Source organism: Bactrocera tryoni, chromosome 4, assembly GCF_016617805.1.
Source record: "Bactrocera tryoni isolate S06 chromosome 4, CSIRO_BtryS06_freeze2, whole genome shotgun sequence".
NCBI classification, from domain to species: Eukaryota; Metazoa; Arthropoda; class Insecta; order Diptera; family Tephritidae; genus Bactrocera; species Bactrocera tryoni.
In genome coordinates, this window is record NC_052502.1 from 68255490 (window position 1) to 68267819 (window position 12330).

The window sequence follows — 12330 nt, forward strand, 5'->3', positions numbered from 1 at the left end:
ACTGTCTTTGCTGCATTGTAATCAAACATGATTACATGCAAACTAGTAATGATTACTTTTGAAATAATTATACATACATATTTTCTTTGTCAAACTATTCTCTTTATCAAACCAAAATATACACTTAAACCTACCCACAAACCGCCCACTGCGTCATACACTTCTAATTGTTCTCTTTCAATTACTTCCAGATTAAAGCACTTATCGAAGAGGTACAACGCCTGCGCACACTCGAACAAGCACAACTCACACAAATACAACGACTTGAGGATCACTTAGAAGTGAAGCGTCAGCATATTATGCGCCTAGAAGCGCGTCTCGATAGCCAACAAATCAATGACGCGCACAACGAAGCGATCGCAGCCACCGCCAACAACACAACAGCAACAACAGCCGCAGTTAACGCTGCAGCGCCCGCGACATGTGATGTTGTGCACGAAGTTGACGATGATGATGAGGATAATGAGGAAGTTGTTGACACCACTGCTGACGCTGATGCAGCGGTTGACAAAATTGATTTAACCACTACAACAACAGCTGCAACAAGTGAGTTGCATGACGCCACAGAAGCTAGAGCTGATTTCGCCGCTGATCGCGAATGTGAGCAGTTCAATGCGGCGACGGAAGACGCAAATGCAACAACAAGCACAACAACAACGGCAACCGCGACAAATAACGACAGCACAACAACAACAACAGCAGTTGAAACGACACAGCAAATGTCGCAACAAGTTGGCGAGCTACAAATCAAAAAGGAAAATCAGTGAGTCTTAAAGTTTGATATGACAGTACTTCTCAATCGTCAAATATTTGTCTCTAAGCTATGTTAAGTAATTTTCCAAATGAATAGTTACCAAAAACCAAAAGTAAACAACAACAATTGTTATGCTTAGCGGAAAATATTGTTTCTATGAAAAAATTCACTTCTAAACGCTTATCCATAATTTATATCTTCTTTTTTCTCACCTCTCGCACTTGCACAGCAGCCCACTCGATTTGGACGTGATTAGTCAGCAATCGGCCATAGCTGCTGCAGCAGCCGCCGCCGCTGCCGCTTGCGCCAATGATCCGAACAAATTCCAGGAATTGCTGCTCGAGGGCACCAAAGCGTTGGCGGCCGCCGCCAATGCTGCCGAGGGTAAGTTCACATTCATCTATTATTTGTTTGTATATGTAGACTTCTTATTGTTCTGCTTGCTTAACACTTCACTTGCGCTTATCTGCGTTGATATCTGTTGCACATGCATTTTTTATTCAGAATCTTTACACAAGTATTTATGCATTTATTGTTTTATTATCTACTGATTCATTTGTTTGCTTTTTTACAACTATACTTTTTTTTTACTATACGTGTAAGCACATATTAAGTATACAACAAATGTGCATGTGGGTGTTTGTTGTAGCCGTAAATTCTTTTCATGTGCCCATTTGCTGCTCTTGTTGCTTGTGTGAGGCTTAAAATGAACGGTTGATAAGAATTATTTAAATGTTAAATAATAATTACTTTCTAAGTTAAATTTGAAAGTAAATCTTTTATGAATATATATAAATATGTATGTATTTTAACTATTTATAAAACGATATTTTTTAAAATGTAAAAAAAAAATATAATTTTACTTCAAAATTGTTAAAAATTAAAAGCAGAATTAAATTTCTTTATTTTTTTTATTAGAAACACTTTTAAAATAATTATAATTATTATTATAATATTCTCAATCTTTTCTTTGCACTCACCAAATAAACACTCGTCTGTAGCTACAAAGCGCCCACTGCTGCAATAATATTATTTTTTATTAAATTTATTTATTTTGTTTATTAATATGCTTTCTCTATTTTTCACATATTTTTTTATATATATATTTTTTTTTTTCTTCTAACTTCTTCCCAGTTTGTTTTGTAAACATATTGTGCTACAAATGTTCCAAAAATGTAATCGTTTATTTCTGAAAAATTAAAAATTCGTTCATTTTATGGAATTGTGTTTATTTTTTTCTTTCTTGGCACATAATTTTTTTGATTTTAATTTATTTATTAGTTTTTGATGATCTATCATCTATTATTTTTTTTGTTTTTGATTATTTAAATTTTTTTTGTTATTTAATTTTTTTTCTTAATTAATTTTAATGTAACTGTTTAAATAATTAATATGAAATTTTTTTTGTAATTTTTATTTTTTGCTTTTAATTATTTATAATTTTTTTTTCTCAATCAATTTTTATGCAATTGATTAAATAATGAATACATATTTCTTTTTGTTATATTTTTTTTTACTTTTTAATGATTTTAAATTTTTTTTATTAAAATTAATTATTTATTAATTTTTATGGAATTGTTTATTTAATTAATTAATTTTTTTGTTATTTATTTTTTTTGTTTTTTTTTTTGAACGTTTTATGTTATTTCAGTCTCCTATTTATTTTTTTGCATTATTATGCAACATTTTGTTTTTTAATTTACTTTTTATGTTGTTTTTGCTTTGAGATAAAGAAATCAATAATTATGCATATTGTTTTTTTATTGTTTTTAATTAATTTGTTATTATTTTCCTAAATTGATTTTTATATAACTGCATCATTAATTCATTTTTTTTTCTTCTTTAATATATAATTCTTTGCTTTCCAATTATGTATAAAATTTTGTTATTTTTTTCTTTTCCTTAATTAATTTTTATGTAATTTTTTAATTAATTATTTTTTTTTGTTCTGTAAAATTTCTTTTTGTTTTTTTTTTTGTTTTTTTTTTATTTTTATTGAACGAGCTAAGCTATTTCATTGTCCTATATTTTTTTCTTTGCATAATTTCACAATATTTTGTTTTCAATTTTACTTTTTATTTTGTTTTGTTTTTTTTTTTTTGTTTTGAGATAAAGAAATTAATTATTTTTTAATTTCTTATTTATTTATTTTTTTCTATTTTGTTAATTTTTTTCTTAATTAATTTTTGTGTAATTGTTTAATTAATTAATTAACTTTTTTCTTATTTAATACATTATAAATATATATTTTTTACTTTTTTAATTATTTATAAGTTTTTTTATTTTTTTCTTTTTTTTAATCTATTTTTATGTAATTTTTTAATTAATTAATTAATTTTTTTGTTTTTTAATGTTTCTTTTTTTTATTGTACGATTTAAGCTGTTTCATTGTCCTATATTTGTTGTAAAAATGTAATTTGATTTACGTTTGTTTTATTTTCTTGAGATAAAAAATTAAATATTTTTTGTTTTTTGTGCATTTCTTCTCGCTGTGAGATATTTTTAAATTGATGAAAAATTACTTTATTGGGCTCTTAAAATAGTTAAGATATTTTTTATTTATTTAATAATTTTTATTGTTTAAACAATTTGTTTGTAATATTTTACTTTAATTTTTGGCAACACTCGCATTTTCTTTTAACCAAATTATGTATATATTACTAATAAAAATAAAAAACAAAAAGCGCAAAGATAAGGGTGATAATAAGAGTGCAAATGTTTGCGCTTCTTGTTGTTGTTTTTAATTTTTATTAATATATTTCTTAATTTTTATACTTTATATCACACCAATTTCTAACACCACTGTAGCGTGCAACTATACTAACATAAGTCTGTTTTCATGCAAACTACTAATCTCGCACTCACATCGAATATGTGTAAACAAGAAAATAAATCACTGAAGAGCCACACAAATTTATATTTTCACATTTATGATTTTTCAATATTATAAAGTCAACAATTTAATTGAGCGTATACAAACAACAAGCGCAACATGAGCAATATAAAGTTAAACAAACACAGGCAATACATATTTAAAACAGACAATAAATATAAATGTAACCATTACTGTCATATACTTTACGAGAAAACACATTAAAAAATGAAAAATTTAGCACAGAGAAAACAAAAAATTCAATTGTGGCCCAAAGGTGTTGCGTGTGCATGTGTTGAAGTGCTTGTGTGCTGGTGGTATGCGCTTGCAAAATAAAAAAAAAATATTCAAAAATAAACATAACACACAACAAGACCGATTGGCGCCCGCTGCCAATTGCTATAACCGCATCGATACGGTAACGCTGGCATGAAAGGCACGCAAGCGCGAGCGGTACAACTAAAAGGGGCGAAAAAGTGGCGCCAAGCATTTATGGCCCGTCGCTGTGTGCTGTGTCAACACTGGCGCATTCGCGGTCGCCCCACTTTGGCGCTAACAACGAGCGTAATGACAATAATAAAACCATACAGTTATTGGCAAACATGTTTATCAGCAAAAACGACAAGAAAATCAAATCGAACAACAACAAAAAAAATAGTAAATAACCATTGAAACATATGCGCTTAACAACTCCTACTCCTCTGCTTTGCTTTTTTCACTACTTCACAAACAGACATAATTATACAAATATACTCTCGTATTGAAAAAAAACAACAACTACAACAAAAGCCGTCTTTTTTTACTTACCACATAAATATAATCGAATAAGTTTATGGCTGTTGGTGCATGCTTGTTGCTGATATGTATTTTTCTTAGCGTTCCTTGACGCGTCTGAAGCAAAAAACATAAAAAAATTAAAACAAATTATGATAAATAAGCTAGCGTTAAAATAAGTCGAAACTGCAATCGGAAATCCGCAACAATTTCAACCGTAAGGAAATGTTGCAGAAACATGTTGCAAAGAGTTGCACATTCAATTCGGCAAAATTTCATGAATTGGCAAAATCTAGCGAAATTAACAACGAAAATTTTGAATTATTGGCGAAAACAATTTGGCAGACATACTACAATGGTTTTGGTCTTCGTTGCTGACAAAAAAAAAATACAAAATTTTAAAATAATTATTTTAATTTTTTTTTATTTTAAATGAAATATTATTGAGCTTTGCTAGATTGAGATAATGTTAATAAGTTAAATTACAAAAAGAAATAATAAAAAATAAATAAAAAAATTAAAAGTTAAAAACTAAATTACACAAATTATAATTAAAAAAATATAATAATAAAGGAAAATAATATTAAAAAACATAAAGGCCATACGTACAGTATTTAAAATAAAAATAATAGTTCAAAATTATATTAAAAAAAAACAAAAAAAAATTATTTATTTATTATATTTTCTTAGAAAATTATTTAATTGAAAATATTCAATTCAAATATTTTATTAATAATAAAAAAATTTAAAAACACAAAATTACTTAAAAGATTATTTAAAATTAAACAAAAACCAAAAACATTTCAAAAATTAAGCATACTAAATATATACATTATATAAAAGTGACTTGAATAATAAGATTACTAAAATCAAAGTTTTTAGTAAACAAATCAATTAACAAAATGTATACAATTTATTTAAAAAAAATAATAAACTTTAATTGAAATTTTTAAAATTTAATTATTAAAACAAATTTAAAATTTTAAAAATCATATAAAAGTCACTAAAATTAAAAATCAAAAATTAAAATTAAAAATTAAAAAATTTAAATAAAGCAATCAATTCAAAAAATATTAAATTTTTATTTTTAAAAATACATAAAAGTGACTTGAAATATTTAAATAAAATTATAAAAATTAAAATTTAATCATTTAAAAAATTAAACATTATAATAAACAGCATTTAAAAATTTCGAAAAAATAGAAAATATTAAGTTTAAATTTTTAAATTATTCACAATAACAAAAAAAAAAAAATGTAAAAAACGCATATAAAAAACTTCGAACAAATAAAAAATATTATGTTTTAATTTTTAAATTGTTCACGTTAACAACAAAAAAATAAAAATTATAAAAGCCGCATTTAAAAAATTTCGAACAAATAAAAAATATTAAATTTTAACTTTTTCATAATTCACACCATGAAAAATAAATTAAAAACAAGTTATAAAAAAGTCATTTAGAATTAAAAAAAAATATATATATATACATATATAGAAACTTAGCCTAAAAACTCAATTAAAACTTAAAAAAAACATGAATAGAGAATATTAGTAAAAAAAAATATTTAAACACAAACCAAAAATTTGAAAAACTTTTCCCATTCCAACCCATTCTTCAAACCAATATTTTGTATTTCTTCTCTCAACTCAACATAAATATATAAAATAATATTTTTATCGTAATCTTCCTCATTATTTCTCGCAACGAAATTTAGTTTTAAATTATTTAAAATAAACCCCGTTATGCCAATAATTATGTACATACTTCAATCAATCAAAGCCAATTTATTTCATATATAATATTATACATGCGAACATTATAAGATACCATAAACAATTGTCGTTATGCTTTAACCACTACATTAACCATTTGTGTAAAGAATTTAAAATTTGTTGTTGACAACAACATTTTTGTGTGCTGTGTCTGTTTGCTCTGTGCTCCACAGGAGCAGCCGTTCCAGCCAGCCAACTATTGACCAACGCAGACGGCGACGCTGACGCCGACGTCGACGATGTCGAGGCCAGTGGCAACAACAGCATAGCAAACGACGACGACGACGACGACATGAAGTCGCCTGCAACGAAACTTGCCGAATTGCCAAACATGCCAAAAATACCAAAAATCGAAATTGTCGATGACGACGATGATGCGGAAGCGCTTGGCGCCGACATGCCAGCGCACGCCGACAATGAGTTGCCTGAACGCGAAAGCTTAAAAACGGCTTACGACAATGTAACTGCCGAAACGCATGAAAGCGCACAGCCGCCCACAATCGACGTGGATGCTTTGGAGACGGCTGGCAACAATGACGCCAGCGCTGCCGTGCAGAAATCCGAATTGCAAGCGCTGCAACAACATGTTGCCGACTCTACTGCAGCTGCAGCTGCTGCAGCCGCCGCCGCTGCGGCCGTTGCATGCTTCGACGATAATGTTGATGCCTTTGGCACATTGCTGGGCGAAGAGTTGGTGAGCTCTTATTGGCGCGGCTTCAAAATGCCTACGTCCGCGCCTAACAGTAGCAGCGGCAGCAGCAGCAGCGCCGGCGGCGGCGCTGTTTCCAATAAAATGCCAAACGCCAATAATATGTTTGCCAATCAGTTGTCGCATCGTTTGCCGCCGCCGTTGCCACCACATCAGCACCACCTTGCCATGCACCATCACCAGCACGCAGCACTTATGCCACATCACATGCAACAGCACCACCTGCACCAACAGCAGCAACAACAACAACAGCAGCAGCAACAAAATGCCGCCGCTACGCAGCAACATGGACCTTCGTCCACCACGCTGCTCAGCCCATTAGTTAATTCCACATTCTCATCAACACCACCCACTTCTTGTTCTTCTTCTTCCTCTTCTCTACGTACAGATGGTCTGCTGCCACCACATCATTTGCATCATGGCCATCATGCGCAGCAAGGCGACACACGCGGCGCGTCCGCACCGCCGCCGCCGCCCATGCCGCCACATCATCACCTGCATCAGCCACACCTCAGCGCTGAGGCGCATCATAAGTCCAGCATGGAAGCGCTACACAGCGGCAACAATAGCAATCACGAGCTATCAGCCAACGCAAGCGCGTCACATGCGCAGGATGCACGCGATGAACAACACGCTGCGCTTAATGGCAGCGGTAAGTCGCTATTAGAGGACAACAACAACACACTGTGCGGCACACCCAATGCTAATGCGTCCAGCGCCGCCGCCATGGCGGCCGCCGCAATGGCCGCACAACAACATCCACACCTGCCGCCCGGTTACTTGCACGCGCTGCCATTCCAGTTTCAGGATCGCGGTCATTTCCGCTTCGCCGACGACTTACAGCTGCCGCCTGGCGCTTCGATGGCTGGCCGCCTCGGTGAATCGCTTATACCCAAAAGCGATCCAATGGAGGCTAAACTACAGGAAATGCTACGTTACAATATGGATAAGTACGCCAATCAGCCGTTGGACACATTGCATATCTCGCGACGCATACGCGAGCTGTTGTCAGTGCACAATATTGGACAGCGGCTGTTCGCCAAGTATATACTCGGCCTGTCGCAGGGCACCGTGTCGGAGTTGTTGTCCAAACCGAAGCCGTGGGATAAGCTGACCGAGAAGGGACGTGACAGCTATCGCAAAATGCACGCCTGGGGCTGTGATGATAACGCTGTGATGCTGCTCAAGTCGCTCATACCGAAGAAAGGTGAGTACATTAGTAATATTTTTAAAATATGAAATTCTTATTTTGACGTGAAGCGCGATGACAGGTAGTAAGCGTAGCACTGGCGCACGTGTAAGCGCATATTAGTTAGGGTTAGTAGTTGCCTTGGCTAGTGTTGCGTAGTTGCTGATGACAGCTGTCAACCGCACGCAGGTAGTTTCATGTCACGCGTTGGAAAACAAGTTTTTGGCCGGCGAGCTACCGATAAGCGGCGAGGACATAGTTTTTGCGGAAAAACTGGCAAGAGTTTTTGATGTGCGCAATAAATTAAAAAAAATATTACAAAAAAACATTTTGAAAAATTTCGATATTTGAGTTTTTTTTGTAAGTATAAAGAATTTTCTATTAATTTACGAATATTTTTTTAATACTGAAAATTGTTATGCATAAATAAATTTTAGATTTTCTTTAAAAACTTTAATAAGTATACTTGTATAGCGTTCGAAAAAATCTAAAAAAATATTTTAATTTTTTTTTTTTAATTTTCGTATATTTTTTTAATTTTTAAAACACACCTACTTCTAAACTACCACACTACACACTCTACGCATACATATTTCTCCTTCCAACCAAAAATTCTCCACTATCGGCGTCCTTGTCAACGCAGTAATCCAATCAAATCGCCACAAAAATGACATAGCGAATTAATTAATATTCCTCAACCAAAACCTTATTTATTACATACCCAAAATTCGACTCAATTAATTTAGCTGCAAATGCAATCAAACGGAAAATCAAAAAATACACGCAAACACACACACTGAAGGCCAACAGCATGCATATGTCAGGCATCATCAAAGCAAACAAGCTTACATATGTACACACATGCATACATACATATGTATGTACACACACATGTAACTGCATAGCTCCAACGAATCAGCAAACACGAAATTAGTAATGCATAATAAAATCAAAATTGAGAATTGCTGCAACAAAAACAAATACGAATTTCGCAAAATAAATATTGTGCAATAAATTTTATTAAATACACCAAAACATTTCACAGCTTTAGCACAAACAGCTAGGTAGCTAGCCAGCTAGCTAATAAAAATCACGAGCATTGCGCCGCCTTCAATACGGTATTTTTGTGACCGTTGCGCTGCATTGAGCGCTATTCGAAAATATTTCGACATAAATAATTACACAGAAATTTATGTAGAATTTCAAATGGATTTTCTAATGAGCAAGGCGATAGAAAAAACACATTAACAACAAAAAATAAAAAAAAATTCACACATTTTCGCTTGGGAACCACCTTCGAATGCCGCGCGTAAACAAAAAATAACAACAACGTCACCTAGTGACATAAATATTTGCAAAGTGTTAATAACGGCTTTATGTTTATTTTCGTTTTACTTTTTTAATATTAATTTTTTTTAATTATTCAAAGTTTTTTAATTACATAAATTTTTTAAATTTTTTTAATTACTTTGTTTTTTTCTTTAATTGAAATGTTGTTAAATTTTTTTCTTTATATAAATTACTTAAATTTTTTAATTACTTTAATTTTTTAAATTGAAATATTCTTAATTTGTTTAAAGTTATTTAATTGTATTTTTATCAAAATATTATTTTTTTTTACTATTTAAATTTTTTTAATTTTATAAATTGTTGAAATTTTTTTAATTACTTTATTTTTTTTAATTGAAAAGTTGCTAATTTTATTTTATTATTTAAAAATTTTAATTATAAAAATTATTTTTAATATTTTAATTACCTTAATATTTTAAATTGAAAATTTAAATTTAATTTGTTTAAAGTTATTTAATTTTATTTTTACCAAAATTTTTTTTTTTTACTATTTAAATTTTTTTCAATTTTATTAATTAGTTAAAATTTTTTTAATTACTTTATTTTTTTTAATTGAAAAGTTGTTAATTTTATTTTATTATTTAAAAAATTTTAATTATAAAAATTATTTTAATATTTTAGTTACCTTAATATTTTAAATTGAAAATTTAATTTAAATTTAATTTGTTTAAAGTTATTTAATTTTATTTTTATCAAAATATTATTTTTTTTACTATTTAAATTTTTTTAATTTTATAAATTGTTGAAATTTTTTTAATTACTTTATTTTTTTAATTGAAAAGTTGTTAATTTTATTTAATTATTTAAAAATTTTAATTATAAAAATTACTTTAATATTTTAATTACTTTAATATTTTAAATTGAAATATTCTTAATTTTTTTTAATTACTTAATTTTATTTTCATCAATTTTATGTTTACTTGTCAACTTATGCGTAATATTTTTACCATAAAAAAAATATTATTATTTTTTTTTATTATTTAAATTTTTTATTTAATTTTGTAAATTATTTAAGTTTTTTTAATTACTTTCATTTTTTAAATTGAAATATTCTTAATTTTGTAATATTTTTACTATAAAAAAACTGTTATTAAATCTAAAATATTACCAATTAAATATAAAAAAATTAATTTTTTAAGTATTTAAATTTTTTTAATTTTATAAACTATTTTAATTTAATAAATTACATAAATTTTTTTAATTACTTTAATTTTTTTGAATTTAAATATTCTTAATTTTTTTAATTATTTAATTTTAACTTTCTACAAATTAATTTTTTTTTACTTTCCAACTTTTTTATAATATTTTTACTATAAAAAATTGTTCTTAAAATTCAAATTTTTTAATTACTTTAATATTTTTTTATTTTTTATATTATTTAATTTTAATTTTACTATAAAAAATTTGTATTAAAATTATTTATTTTTTAATTATTATATTTTATTTTTCTTTTTGAAATATATATATTTATATTTTAAATACCGTTTAATTTTTTAAATAATCAATAATTGAAAATGTAATTAAATTAAATTAATTATTTATTACATTTTTTAATTAAACAAATTTTTAGTTTCCTTTTATTTATTTATATTTTTTTTAACCTATTTTTTTATTTTTCAATTTTCACACTAAATCACAAACACATCAACGCATTTGTTTGTGAAATCTTTGCGTTTGTTTCTGTTGTTGCACATTTTGTTAGCTAATTTTCGACCAGTGTCATGCACTTTGATGAGCTTCTCGCATTTATAACAAAAAAAAAGCGCACCACCTCCCCGCAGTACGACAACTACGTGATTCGTTTGCACTACCGTTATGTTATTTATTTGTTTTTGCACACACTTGTTTTGCACATTGCACCGATTGGCTACGCTTTGGCCAAATGCCAGTTTGCAAACATAAAATTGTGCAAATTTTCATTATCTTTGATTTTTATTACATACATACATACAAACAGACATAAGTAAATACATACATACGTGTTTGCACATTTGTGCATATAAAATGTATGGCATTTTTTGATTGAATATCCGCTATACACAGCCCTTTCCTAATTTATTTCAATTAATTATTATTATTTATTAAAATTTATTGATTAAATTATGTGGTTGAGTGGTCAGAAAAAATTATAAAAATATTATTGGCCTAGACAATGGCATATAATTAACATTTAACACGAAAATTGCTATCAGAACGGTAATATTACTTCAACGATTTTTCTAATTATGCATACTTTGAAAGTTTGACAGTTTTAAAGCAAAATTTTAGTAATGTTTTTTTTTTTGTAATTTTATTAAATTTTATCTTTTGTTTACTTTTTACAAAAATACATTTACTAAAAATAAAAAAAAATGCAACATACTGATATTTTTGCAATTAATTATTTTTTATAAAAATATTCGATCACTAAAATTATCGCCTAATATTGATTTCTAAGATTTTTTTATATACAAAAATAATATGTTTAAAAAAACTTTGACAAAAAATTAATAATACTTTTATTTATTTTTTATTATAAAAAGTTTCAAAAATTCCTTAGATTTTCTGTTAAGACTCTTAATATCCCCATAATATTTGGCGATAATATGTACATGTTTACATAGAGGTCTTAAACATACACACATACATATCTATGATTATCTGCATTACTCCCGCTCTGATATTTAGACCCTTACTGTCACTGGCTGCAGCAGCAAATTAAATTAATTACCAACACTTAACACCTTGTCGCTGATCTTTTGTGTCAAAGCGTGCATACCAACAGACAAACATACGTACATACATACTTATTTATGTACATTCGAACATAGCGAGCCACAAGCGGTAAATATAGTCTAGGCAATAACGTATGCTCTTACTAGACACTTGCTTTTTTGTATATGTACTTATGTACATATTTCTGCATAAAA

General features: G+C 28.6%; 1 protein-coding gene across 4 annotated transcripts in view; it reads left to right on the forward strand.

Annotated features, from left to right (window-relative positions):
• LOC120774364 (homeobox protein cut) overlaps window positions 1–12330 on the forward strand; it is a 214985-nt gene that overhangs the window by 181152 nt on the left and 21503 nt on the right. For 2 of the 4 annotated variants that reach the window (XM_040103951.1, XM_040103950.1), the window contains exons 4-6: window positions 192–763; window positions 984–1138; window positions 6347–8089. In XM_040103951.1, the coding sequence (XP_039959885.1) occupies window positions 192–763; window positions 984–1138; window positions 6347–8089 (2470 nt within the window). The remainder of the gene's footprint in view (window positions 1–191; window positions 764–983; window positions 1139–6346; window positions 8090–12330) is intronic. The other 2 variants (XM_040103953.1, XM_040103952.1) reach the window with 2 other exon arrangements.